The 14,166-nt window shown below is 31.3% G+C and overlaps 1 protein-coding gene across 2 annotated transcripts; it reads right to left on the bottom strand.

Annotated features, from left to right (window-relative positions):
- Positions 1 to 991: 991 nt before the first annotated feature.
- LOC107942359 (spastin) lies at positions 992 to 7,885 on the bottom strand. Of its 2 annotated transcripts, XM_016876010.2 has the most exons (17): positions 7,304 to 7,518; positions 6,541 to 6,598; positions 6,110 to 6,231; positions 5,925 to 6,013; positions 5,806 to 5,841; positions 5,504 to 5,597; positions 5,203 to 5,245; positions 4,967 to 5,064; positions 4,407 to 4,468; positions 3,708 to 4,204; positions 3,531 to 3,618; positions 3,285 to 3,425; positions 2,339 to 2,907; positions 2,036 to 2,171; positions 1,873 to 1,941; positions 1,647 to 1,778; positions 992 to 1,547 (listed from the first exon to the last, which is right to left on the bottom strand). In XM_016876010.2, the coding sequence occupies exons 4-17, from the start codon at positions 5,997 to 5,999 to the stop codon at positions 1,434 to 1,436; spliced, it is 2,154 nt and encodes a 717-aa protein (XP_016731499.1). In that variant the 5' UTR covers positions 6,000 to 6,013; positions 6,110 to 6,231; positions 6,541 to 6,598; positions 7,304 to 7,518; the 3' UTR covers positions 992 to 1,433. The 2 variants fall into 2 exon arrangements, with proteins under 2 accessions (XP_016731499.1, XP_016731498.1); XM_016876009.2 differs by lacking the exon at positions 6,541 to 6,598 and having other exon boundaries at positions 7,304 to 7,885.
- Positions 7,886 to 14,166: the final 6,281 nt, after the last annotated feature.

Genomic DNA, 14,166 nt, shown 5'->3' with positions numbered 1-14,166 from the left:
CAAATTGACTTGGATCTAATGTTTGTTCTTCTACTCGTGGATGGGTACTGATCCACCATATTGAACATTGAATTGTCGTTTGGAGTTCATTAGTCGGACTTTTTTATATAAAAATAAAATTTAACAACCCAATGACTTAAATAAAAACTTTTGAATAGTTTAGTGACCATTTTATAACTTTTTAAAATTGAGTGACTAAAACGTAAACTTACTAATAATTTAACCACATTGAAAGTAGTTTACCTTAAATTTTAATTTTATAAAATTAGTACATAAAACTATACATATTTGTCCTTCCTTATACGGGAGAATATTACGTGATTAAATACATTCAATCTCATATCCTTTAAATTATAACAACAACATACAAATTGAACTAGAACTTAACCGATTAAATATATCAAACCTAATCAAATTCATTAATCTCAACATGAATTCAAAAGAAAAAGCCAAAGGAACAAAATGTTTCTTCTTTTTAAATAACTTCAAATCTTCAACTTAAAGTTTTAACCTTATACTTATTATAAAACTCTTGACTGAGTTAGTGTCACAGATTAACTGAGTACTAACTCAATAGATGAAAATACTTTTACTTTTCAAAATAAATTATATTATTTTGAGTGTGTTTTGACATTTCATATCTTTTAAATAGAAAAATAAAATAAACATGTATATGTAATAGAATCTGAATCCATACCCCTTTAGTATTTCATATTTAACTAAAACATCTTTTGTTATTTATATCAACCTTTTACAAATATATTTATTGCATAATTTTGTTTTTCACTCACATCCACATATAATGCCATAATAATACATCTAAACAAATGAATTTTATTCCATCATACAATCAAAGCAACCAAAAAACCCAATCAACTATATATTTAACCCATAACAGATTTACATGTTAGGCATAGAAGATAACCAGAAATATTAAATTATTCAATCCAATTCTAAAACCATACCATAAAGTTGTACAGATGCTACTATATAGAGAATATAATCATAAACTTTATTAACTACATAATCTCAAACAATCCAATATTAAACCCCCTTCCTCCACCTAGGAATTTCCAAGTACCACACATTCACATAAAACACTACTAAACATACCCAAAAGATTGGTGGCAAATGGTTAATGGAAAAGACTATTTTTCCAAAAACCCTTTTTCTAAGCATCATGTACAAATCCCATATACATATATATGTATGTACTCTAAAAATGCATTTCACACACACCCTACAAAAGAACTCTGTGGTTGTATTGTTGAAATTTCAGATCCCGGCCGGAGCTTTCCATCTTGATGCTACCCCATCCAATGTAAATTCTATATTTTTGTTGAAGGGGGCTTTTGGCATCACCAAATTTTTACATCTCTTCATAGAGAACTCTGTTTGAATGATGTGAACATGAGATGCCTGGTTTTTGCAATCTAAAGGAAGTAAGTTAACTGTTCCTTCTTCCTTGAACCGCCTTCTCCGTATAAATCGTTCCATTGCTTTAGCTCTGCCATTACTGATCCTTCGGAAGCAAAGCTGGCAGCAACCTACATTGTAGCATTTACAATAAGATGGACATTATGTGGTAAAACTTTATAAGCCTAAAATACCATGCAAACAATCCTAGTTATGACTAGAACTTTTACCTGATTCTTTGCTTGTCTCATATCTTCCATGTTTAAAGGCCTCAAAGCAATTACTCGTTCTTCCTCATTCTCGTCTTTTGTATCTGAAGCATCTTCTGAGTTCTTGCTTGCCTCTTCTCGCCTCTTCCTCTCCTATTTAAAGTTATAGAAAACAGAAATAAATAAGATAGATTGTACACACATGCTAGTAAAACAATGATATAGTGAGAAGAGATTTTGCAGTCACCTGATCTTTAAACCTCTCTTGCTTTATCAACTCCCTAACAGGTCGATAAGCCGCTGTTATGCACAAGTTCTGTTTCCAGTATTGTTTTTTTTTTTTTTTTGTCATCAGTTGATAACAGTAAGATATAAATTAATGGTAAATGCTGTGAGATACAAAAACAAACCTTGAGATCACTTCCACTGTATCCTTCTGTCATGGTTGCAAGCTCCTTGAAGTCGAGATCCTCAACTTTCTCTTTCGCCAGTAAAGTTCTCAAAATTATTTCCCTACTCTCAATGGATGGAAGGCCAACCATAATTCTGATCAAAATGGAAAGCACAAGTTAAGATGCTCATTCATATCGAGCTGTAAGCAAGTTAGTCCATGGCTTGCATGCATGATAATTGTAATAGTACCAATCAAGTGTCACAATATCCTTGATATGAAACATATAAGGTCAAGAATGTCTGACAAACAATAAATATACCTGCGCTCGAAGCGCCTAATTATTGCTTCATCGAGGTCAAATGGCCTGTTGGTTGCAGCAAGGACAAGAATTCTCTCACCAGCTTTGGTCAATAGACCATCCCAATGTGCCATGAACTCATTCTTGATTTTCCGCATAGCCTCATGCTCCCCGACTCTAGTCCTTTGCCCCAGCATGCTATCAACCTCATCCACAAAAATAATAGTTGGTGCGACCTTTGCTGCTAGCGTAAATAAAGCTCTCACATTCTTTTCATCTTCTCCAAACCATTTTGACGTGATGGTGGACATCGAGACATTAATGAAGCTTGCTCCAGCTTCATTTGCAATGGCCTTTGCAAGCATTGTTTTTCCAGTACCGGGAGGTCCAAAGAGTAATATACCTCTACAAGGCTTGAGAAGTCCCCCATTGAAGAGATCTGGCCTTCGTAGGGGGAGCATGACTAGCTCTTGAAGCGATTCTTTGATATCATCCATAGCACCGATATCGGCAAATGTCACTCCAATCTCATTTGCAGGTATAACCTCAGGCCTTATTCTTTTCTCAAATTCATTATCAGGAGGAACTTCCTGCAAGAATGTTACATCTATAGTAAGAAAAAACCAAAAGCACATACGGAAAAAGACACCAGAGAAAGGTAATGGACATAAACTATTGGAGCTGCCGAAGACTTTATGCAAAAACACAAATGTATTTTATAGTTACTGTGCTCATAAACCATTCAAAACTCCTAACATTTACAGCATGAATCTGGCTAGAAGTGAAAAACAAGAATAAACTTGATATAATAACTATGATGATCAGCTTTCCCGTCTTTGTTAAGCAAGAATAAACTCCTAACAATTATATACTTTACATACATGCATAAGTTAAGTTGCATAGCAACATCTATTTAAATCATATTCATCTCAATTTTCAGTTAATTATCCAAAGTACATCAACTTACAGGTGCTTTTGCTGCTGGTGGGTTCTCTCCATCCTTCTTGACACCAGAAAGAGACTTCTCGGTCTCACTTTTGCCTTCAGAGGCAGGTGCGTCGGATTTTGGTTCTGATTTCGCACTTACAGCCTCTTCACCTTCTTTTTCCTAAAGGTTAACAAAGAGGGGTAAATAGTTAATCCATAAGTATAAAGTCACTCTAATCCTTAATGCTTGATTTCTTCTAAAGGCAAACAAGCATTAAAGACAAACCTTGGAAGATTCAGCATTTGTCTCTAATTTTAAGGTATCTTTCCCACAGCTTTTTCCTTCTTGGAATATATTCAGTCCATGGGACAAGCTGTTCCAGAGCAGAAACCTATGTTAAAGTATTTCTGAATTATAGAAAAAAGGGGTTGAAAAAAATGCTGAAAAACAATTAATTTCTACCTCTTGGATGATATAACAAGCTTGCCATTTCGATATTCTGGATCCTTATTGTTCATCAAGTGATAAGAGATTGCTGATACCACAATTTCTTCAATATAATTACCTAAGATCATGGTGTCTGCATAACAAATAGAACCCAAATCATCGCACTCAAGGTCATTCGCCGCAAGTACCTCAGCAATGTGGTTTCTGTTATCTTGAGCTTGAAGCACCTTCATATCCTCTTCCAGTTTGGCTTTCCAGCTATCAAGATTATTTTCATCTTCGGGTGGTTTTATCTCAATATTATATGGGAATAATGCCGAAAGCCTCTCATCCACCTCCCTGTAATCATCTTCCGGACCCAACATCCTAGAACCAAGTATCAGCACTGAATGTGGAAGTTTGTTCAACAACTTTTGAAACAGATTATATAACCGTTCTGATTGGAGGAGAAGCTTCTCAACATCCCTCAGGTATAAGATGATGGAGCCAGTTTCTGATACTGAAACCAGTACCTGCAAAAGGACAACAGCATAAGGAATGCAATTTTAGGCTCAGATAAAGAACTTGCTGAAGCGTACCAGCATATGTATAGTATGGTGTTGACATGCAACTTATGTAAAACATATAAAGGCATGCGTGCCTAAAAGAAGGAATAATCTAGAAATACAATTCGTGAGTGGTCTCCAAACTGATTACTCAGTATTTATGGCATACCTTGTAAAGTGACTGCAGAAAGAGTTTCTGATCGAAGCACCAACTGCTAGTGCGCTTGTGCACTGCTTCAACAAATAAAAGGGACAAAAAATATCAGTATTTTTTACACATCCTATCATGTGCCAAGAAATTGAGTACTAATATATATGCTTAGCAACAGCCAAAAGACTCTGCATGAAGCCTAGAAGATTCACTTCAGTTTAAAGGATTGAGTACTCTATCAGACACTAGAATATAATAAGGAGGAACTTATCGAGCAATCATCAGTTGAGTTCACCTTTGGCAAAATACAATTACATTACACTCCAATAAATCCAAACTATCAGGTAACAATTCAACCAGGTAAGTAAGAGGAGTTCACTGAGCTAACTACGCAATATACAACAAGCTGCAATCAGAGAATATGTAAGTTATTTGAACAGAAGGTCTATGAAAGGATGATCAGAAGAATCAACTATTTTTCTTATTTCTTTTTTAATTCTTGACTGCAATAACTTGATGATATCATACAAATCTTTAAGCTTTCCATACAGAACTAAAGAAGATATATAAAGGATAACCTGGATTTGTGACAGAAGCCGAAGAGATGCTACTCATATCAGATGCTGCAGAGAAATTTCTATGGAGTTTTGGATGATTGTTTGAACCTTCCACAGCCCTGCAAATATATGAAGGAGAATGTTATAGGGGACACCTCATCTCTGATCCAGCAATAACAACCAGCCCACGAAGTATAATAACCACTTTATATTCTTGTTCCATGAAAATGGGAAAGTTGAAGGATAAAAGCAATCACCTGGACTTAATATCAACAGCACTACCCGGTCGACGTAATGTACCTGTAAGAAAAATCTTGATTAAAACTATGGTGAAATAATGTTTTAGAAAATGAAAAATCAACATGATGTAAAAGATTAAGATGACAATTGAATACTAAAACCAAGCAGATTTTCTAACATAGTCTTGATGACAACTCAAAAATAAAACCCTGACTGCCTAAGCAGGATTCAGCAGAGAATCAAAATGCAGAAAAAATAAGAACCTAAGGAGGCAATATTCTTCAGTGAATAAATACAGTTTACATGTTGAAAGAATACCATTTGCTTCTTCTCTTGGCGATAGGAGCGAAAAGAAACCAAACAAGCCGTTCATTCGCTCTAGAGTCATCTCTGAGATGGACCTCTTCAAAGCCTGCAAAAGATGCAACTAAATTAGGGTGTGATGTGCATGGTAGATATTGTATTGACTACAAATTAATAAGATTGAATTAACTCAAGAAATGCACTTGAAAGGGTTAAATTGTTGAACTTTCATCCGCAACACTCAATTTCATAGACAAACACAACCATGTCAAATGCTTGCATGGAGTTTATATAAAATAAAAAATAAAATAACTTACAAATTCTTTCTTGGTACAACCATATTTGCTCTGCATCTGTGACAATGAAATTGTAGAAAGAATAAGTAGGACTTTATGACAGTTGAAACTTAATGACAAGAAAAGTTGTGTCTATTCACCTTAAGAGAAAAATCAGTAATGTCCAAAAGCAGAAGCTTTGATTCAAAGTGATGTGCCAAAGCCTTGGCAAGCATTTGCTGGTAAAGCTCTTCACAAGAACAAAAGGCAGCACTTTAAGTTAAAAATGAACTCCAAAAGATGAATATCTTAATATAGAATTAGAGAAACAATTCCAGAAACATACCAGCAGGTCCTGAGAGCAAAATAGCTTTGCTGACAGGAGAAAGGTTCCGCGTGTGCCTAGAGACATCACTGTGTTTTAATTGCACATATGCAGTACTTGTCAATAACGCCTGAGTTCTTTCACTGTATTAAAACACCATCCAAAGGAGGAGTGAATTTGTGAAACTATTTTAGAACTTTGCCTAAAAATCAATACATGATATATTGATGGGATTAAGAAAACCTGTTAACTCATACAATTATTTGAAAGGATTGGAAATGAATTCCTTAAACTTCTAGTAGTAAGTGTTTGTGCATAGAGTAGTTAATTTAGTGGATAAATAAACTTAATTGATGTGCAAATAGAATTAAAAGGCCTGAAAGCAGTCATCAAGGGGTGGAAATCCCTCGAGATAAAATAAAATAAAGGAATATTCAAAGCCAGAGCAAAACCTGCAGCTTTCATGGAGTTCAAGATCTAAGACTGCCCAAAAATAGTCTATATCCTAACCTGAAATCATTAAATAAATATTGATATGTTCAAACACTATGCAATTGGCATTATCATGTTGAAGAATCAATATAGATCTGTCTGCTTAACATTCAGACGTCACATAAAATAATATTCCACAGCCTGCAGCAGCACAAAAAAGGAAAAACAATAACAGATTCCATGGCCCATATATGATCCAAAATTATACATCTCTAGAGAACAAATCAAAATGGGAATTTTGAAAAAGAAATCAAATGAAGCATCTTGAATCTTGATTATCCCCAGCCAGGAGAAAAAAGGATAAATAGATTAATCAAAATACAAGGAAAAAGGTTTAACCCCCCCCCCAAAAAAAAAAATCAGCAGCCAAAAAGCAAAAGATCACGGGTGTTAATAGTTGTTAGTAGCATGTGCAAAGAATATCTCCATACCAGACCATGCACATGGTGCTTAATACATACTAAAACCAACAACTTTTGGTTCTCCTCTTTCTACACTGGGGGGACCAATGTCAAACACACAAGAACAAATGAAGGCAGTATGGCACAAATCCTTTTATCCTTTCATCTTCATTATAAACAAAGATAAGAAAAAACAATTTTTTATTTCACAAGATCCTTTTTAAGACCTACATGGATGTAAAAACAGAAAACTAATGCAAATCATGTAATGAAAAGATCATAAACCAAAAAAGAAAAGAACAAAGACCCATCATTGGCTTACCTAAGGTAATAAGGAAAATCATCAAAGGAAACCTTGCTAAGCTTTCCATCTATAACTTGTCTCATAAGTTCTTGCTCAATCTGCTCCCCTGTAATACCATCATCAGCAATGGTGTTGTTCCCAGCCCATTTGCTTACAGTTTGCCCTGAAGCCAATCCGAGGCCAACACCAATACCAACCCCAACACTCAAAGCTGACAACAATATCCCCTTTTGTTCCATTCCCCTATCTTACAAAAAAAAAACCACCTTTCCTGCTCTTCCTCCTTTTTTCTCTATCTAGACAGATAAAAACTTGATTCTTTTAACAACAACATCCAAATATACATATATATATATAAACAAATAAAAAGAAAAACCCAGGAAAGAAGATTCGAGAGAGAAGAAAATGGATGATGGGAGAGGGAGATTCAACGAAGAAAAAAAAAAGAAAAAGGGTTGTTTTTGTTGTTGGGTATTAAAGTAATGAATGAGAGAAAAGAGAATGAATTTAGGATATATATATTAGGCCGAAAAAAACGATGGTCTAAAAGGGGTTTTGACAGGTAAATGACTAAACCATTAGCTTTTGAGGGACGGCCTCCCTTCAACTATTTATAGCATGCTATAATAATATACTAAAGGAGAAGGATGTTAACTTTCCCGGGAAAGAAACAAACGAGAAAATTTTTTTCACTTTAGCTTTTTTGCTTTGTTTTTCCTTTTTGACTTTACCGGTGACCGGCTTCTCTCCTTTTTTTATGTCTTTTCTTTTTTCTTTTTAATGTCTTTTTGGTCTGGTTTTTTTATATTTATATTTATTTTGGGTAAAATTTATTGTTGGTCATGCAATTATGTTTAAATACCTTTTTTGGTCATTCAACTAATGAGATTTGTTCTTTTGGTCCATTTCTGTTAAATGCCCTTGAGCATTTGGCAGAAAGGCAAAGTAACAATTTAAAAATTAATATAATAATAAATTTAACTATAATTTTAAGAGTTAAATATTAATTTAACCCCTAAACTATACTTTAGCAAACAATGTGGTACCTCAAATTTTTTTTATAAATTTTGTACCTTTATTATCTCTACTATTTCCCTGTCCAAGAAATCATACCAAATCGTTATAAAAAAGTGACATGACATTGATTACCAATTAAGTCATGACAAGTGAGATAATTGAAAAAAAAATATGACATGAATTTCACACTTAAAAGTAATATTAAAAAAACTCAAAACAAAATTACTTTTCGTAAAAGTTCAAATTACAAATTAATTTAACTTCATTACTGCAATTAATCTACAATTATTTTTTTTCTTCATTTCATTAGTGCCTCGTTAGTGTATTCATGTAATTAGTTAATTCTCATTAGCCCTTTTTTTTCTATTTAGTTGTTTTTACTAAGTCTAGATTCCGAAAAACATAGCCGTAATGACCACCGCTAAACACAATCGACTTCCACTCTTCGATTGTTGATAGACACCAAAAATTCACCATTCTATTATTTTGACCTCCTCTTTTCAACTCCAACCTTAGATTTGCCAAAATGAGCCTCAATTTTCTTAGATATACATCCAAAGTTTTAGACTTTCTTCCTCAACTATCCACCTTTTGGCTATCAAATTGATCACTAGTGTCAAATCACGTTTTTATAATGGTTTGGTGTGATCTCTTGGATAGTGAAATAGTAGAGGTACCAATTTGATAAAAATTCTTGAGGTACCACATTTTTTGATGAGGTATAGTTTGGAGCCAATTTGGTATTTAACATTTAAAATTGTGACTAAATTAATACAATATGTAAAAGTTGAGGACTAAATTTATTATTAAATCAGTTTTTGGACTACCACCTCACCATTCCGTCAAATACTTAATGGCACTTAATAGAAATGGACCCAAAAGAAAAAACTTGATTAGTTGAGTGATCATTTTGAATGTTTTAAAAGTTGGGTGGCAAAAAAAATACATCTAAACATAGTTGGGTGACTATCAATATAATTTACCCTTTATTTTTTACTGATAATAGTTTTTATAAAGAATAATATAATTTTTTATCCTTAAATTTGACAACTATGATCACTTTAGTACATCAAAGTTTTAAAAATACAGATTTGAATACGCAATTATTATTTACACGTAATATTCAATATAAATAAATCAGGATTATGATGTGGATAATCAATATTTAGAAAAATATATAATGAAGGTAAACGAATCAAAGTTGTAAATTATAATACAAGCTTGTATTGGCAAAGGTTATGAATATTATGTGTGGAATAATTAGTTTAATTATATGTAGTTGGTTCATTTACTTACTTAATTTATTTAAATTTAATTAAAAAGAAAGATGAATATTTAAAAAAAAATTTATGGCATAATGATAAATTTAGTCATTTATATATATATTTTAATCAATTTGGTCATTTTTGTAATTAAATTTAACTCTCAACCTTTTAAAAATAATTTAATTTGATCATTAATCTTTAAAAAAATTAAATTATTATTATTTTAATGAAATTACCTATTAAAACATTAAAAAGAAAAAGAAAAAAAAAAGGAAGGGTTTTCCTGACAAGTGATTGCTCAAAAGTAGGAAAATATAGAACAATTGGCTTTTAATGATGAAATATCAATCTTTCATTTCATTCTTTTTCCAAATGATAAAGAAGTTTTTATGTGGTGACAATTGGAAATTTCTTTCTTTTTAGAAATTTCAAACGGAGAATCCCAACCAGACGTTACATTTATATATTCTTATGGTCTTTCATTCCTTTTGTCAATTGAAATTAATTAATTACAGAAGTCAAATATGATACAGTAAGTTCATAATTGTAATTAGATTTTATTAAAATTTGTAAATAGTTTGTCGATTGAATATTAACTCGATTGGTATGAGTATTATTACTAATACAGGAGGATTTGAGTTCGAGCGTATTATCCTCTTATTTATAGGTTTGGAAGGAGTTATGTGTAGTTATATACATTGTGTCAAAAAAAACAGATATGTCTGTAATGAGATTGTTTAATTTTTTTTTGTCAAATTGGTATTGATTCCAAAAAAAATAACCCTCAACATTTACACATGGTGTAAATTTTTATTTTTTTTGCATTTATACTTTTTTAAAGAATTTGCTGTTTTACTTTTATTTGTGATATTGAGAGTTAATTTTAAAAGAATGAAAAAATATGAAAATTATTATCTTGAATTTTTGAATGTTTTCATTTTTTGTATCTTTCCGATCAGATTTAGTTGATAGATTTGTTTTTGTTTTTATCTTTTAAGAATCAGACCTAAATTAACACAATATATAAATGTTGAATATTAAAATTGATATTATAAAAATTTTAAGAGCTGTCACGTCATCTTCATGTCCGATGTTTAAAAGTTGGTGATTAAAAGAAAAAAATAATTAATTAAATAATTATTTTATAATTTTCTATAATAAGATGATCAAAAAATTTTATCAATACTTGAGCAACTACAATTATTTTTTTTAACATACAAATCAACCTTCAAAATACTTTCGATGAAATAAGAATTAATCCGAATTTAGAAAATAAAAAAGAGATTCACAAGTTGGGAAAAGAGAAGGTTGTTGAAGAAGTGAGGAGGTGAGAGCTCTTATCATTTATCAATCAAGTTATCAAAAGGGGTATCATTATGTACAATGTTTTTGGGGTTTCTTGAAGAAGAAGAAGGAGGGGGAATCTACCAATAGGCATTGTCTTGAGAAGACTTTCCACCTCAGACTCACATGGAATGGTTTAAATTCAATATTATTTTGCAGCATTTGGATTTGTGGGATACACGCCATGCCACACTGTTTACTCTTTTGCTTTTCACTACTTCATTACTAAGTCTCCATCTAATAAAGCTATAACTTCCCAATGCCCAAAAACAAATATTAAATACATTAAAAAAAAGTAAGCAAGTGGTCCTTGTCAAGATGATCACTTTTTTTTAGGGTTAATATATATTTTTTATAATTATATATAATTTTCATTTCGATGAATATATTTGGTAATTAAGTTTATTTTAATTTTTAAATTTAAATTTTTTTTGAAAATGTGTTCATAATTTTGGTATGCTTGTGAGATCGGCTTGGAGTTGGGTTATGGATGTTAAAATTAATAGGGAACTAATAGTTAAGGTTAAAAATCGAACCAAATCAAGCACCTGACAGTCACCAATAATGGGTTGCGTCAAAATGAACATAGACAGTACAAGGAAGCCTCATATCGAACTTGCATGCTTAGCTAGGATTGTTCGAGACAACCATGGCAGATGGATATTTAGCTACGGTCGCAATATTGGAAAATATAGTGTTGAACAAGCAGAATTGTAGGCAATCTATGATGGACTTAAACTATTTTGGTCTAAAGGGTGGAAACTAGTTGTCTTGGAATGTGATTGTTTAGTTGCAGTTCAAGCAATGATGACTATAAAGGCGTAGTGAACAAAGCACTAATATGCATAATATAAGAGCTTTATGCTCAAGCATGGATAGTTCACATAGAGCATATTTACAAGGAATCTAATGGAGCAGCTAATACTTTAGCAGGTATGATGTTTGATTGTCAATTGGGTTTTTATGAGTTTGCTTCTCCCCTGCTCCCCCTACAATAAATTGATACTTTTGTTTTGAATAATTTGCAATATGATATTTATGTAATTATTGTTCTATAATTTATTATTCTTCTTTTTTTTACAAAAAAAAAGATTTTTTTGAAAATTTCTGTAAGATTACATTTTTAGATTGTTTTATGTAATCATCTTAAACTTAAAATTTATTTAAACTTTTGTTTTCCATTTTTAGATTATATATTATTTAAATTTCAAGTGATGTAGCATTTTTATGGAAGCTAAGTTCAATATTGAAGTAGATCTAATTGTTAAGTTTAAGTATTAAAGTAAACTAAACAAAATATAATCATCAATGTGGACTTAATTGTCAAATTATTTAGGGCTAATTTCACTAAATGTCACCATATTATTGTCTAAATTTTAAATTGGAGTTTAAACTTCAAAATATTGTAATTGAACCCTTAAAATGTTAGTGTTATATTAATTAGGTCATTTCATCGGTATAGTCATCAATTTATGCATCAAATGATAGCTTGAATCTAATGTTGAGAATATATAAACATGTTGATCGAATTCTAAATAACACATGTGTACCTATTGTACAGATAGCTAGCTCATATCTAACATGTTTGATCTAAACTATTCATGCGATAAAATACACGTATTCACATTTAATTCACGTATTTTAAATATATTCATTGTCAAATTCGAACCGATATTTAACTCCCAAATTAAAATCTAAAATTACTATCAATTAAAATATTTAAAAATTTAAAAATAAACCCTTTGTATGAAATGAAATGCATCTTCTTTATTTATTTCTACTTCCTCAATCAGCATATTCTTTTTAAATCCCAACCTCGTTAATCACCTTTTGTCTTCATTTTTTCTGAGGGACACTCCACCAGAAATTGAATTATTTTTTTCTTCTTCTCTATTTGGCATAGGGGATGTCTGGTTGCATTTTCTTGCTTTTTAAACTATAAGACAAATGCATACTTACACCAAACTTTCAAAACCCACAGTCTCATAAGAATTACATGTAACTTTTTTCTTTTATTTTCATATATAGATGGATATGATTCTTTACTTTTTTGACTTCCAATGCATGCATGGTGTGATATGGAGAGCAAATCCACTGTTTCAAGATCATGCCTTGATGCTATTAACTCAAGTCCCCACCTTTAAATAAAATAAAATAAAAAAAACAGTATAATTTGCAACACTAAGATAAATTATTAAATTTAGGCCATATTTTGGCAACACTCACATGGAAAATGCCAAGCAAGCCGACATTCCTAAACCAACTGCCCACTGCCTTCTGTACTGCTTGCTTATTGATTCATTAATGGTCTCTGTTGTTAATTTGCAAGTTGCCTTGTCAATGACAAATTGCATTGCATTATTAAAACCCTATATGAATCAGATGTGGGGTTCACCTACACACTCAAATCATATGCATGCATACATGTAATGTATGTATGTATGTATGTAGAAATGGAACTTTATCAAACTGTTAACCTTTACACAGCATTATATCGTGCAATAATATTACATGCACCAACTTGTCACCATTGAAATATGCATTAGTCTACGTCAATTTTTTTAAAGCTCTGTTAGCTATAACTTTCTTTAAAAAAGGCATATTTTTAAAAAGTTATCTGTGAGTTTTATTTAACAAATAAATTAATCGGTTTTTATCTGAAAAAAAAAGTATAATAACTATTAGCTTATGTGTGTGCCATTAATGAAAACCCCATCAAACTGCAGTCGTTCATTGTGGCAGTGGTGCAAATTGTGATATTGAAATGAACTAACCCTAATGCGAGCTAAAGTGATCACAATAGTATCCAAATGGCCGCATGCTTTAAAATAGGAAAAAGTATTATGGAACAATTAAATTGTATTTTATTTTTTTATTTAAAAAATGAGTAAATTAATTTATGTATGTTTAGATTAAAAAATAAATTAGTCATTCTGTTAAAAGATTTATCTATTTTTTTATTAAAAATTGATTCTTATATATCAATATAAGGTATAAGTAGCACGTCATATATCATTATTTGGTTATTTCGTCAATCACAATAATTTTTAACAATATAAATGGATAAATTTTTTAACAAAAAAAATTTAAAATTTATTTTACTCTTTAATATAATCTACATGAATTTATATATAAATATCACTTAAAAACATATAAAATATACTCATTTGTTAATAAATAGGTGAAGAAAAATGGGTGAAGGAGACAGATTAAACAATGGAAACTCGTGCAACTTTCGAATGATTGTCACTTCTT

This window comes from Gossypium hirsutum, chromosome A12 (assembly GCF_007990345.1).
Source record: "Gossypium hirsutum isolate 1008001.06 chromosome A12, Gossypium_hirsutum_v2.1, whole genome shotgun sequence".
In the NCBI taxonomy this organism is placed as follows: Eukaryota; Viridiplantae; Streptophyta; class Magnoliopsida; order Malvales; family Malvaceae; genus Gossypium; species Gossypium hirsutum.
The sequence above is the reverse complement of the archived record's forward strand: the minus strand, read 5'-3'. Positions and strand labels throughout refer to the sequence as shown.

Excerpts from the sequence above, each read along its gene's own strand:
- LOC107942359 (XM_016876009.2), bottom strand. The coding sequence starts at position 7,524 with ATGGAACAAAAGGGGATATTGTTGTCAGCTTTGAGTGTTGGGGTTGGT. Across the intron at positions 5,065-5,202 it reads GCTGTTGATATTAAGTCCAG|GGCTGTGGAAGGTTCAAACA; the intron begins GTGATTGCTTTT and ends ATATATTTGCAG. Across the intron at positions 3,619-3,707 it reads CTTGTTATATCATCCAAGAG|CTTGTCCCATGGACTGAATA; the intron begins GTAGAAATTAAT and ends GCTCTGGAACAG.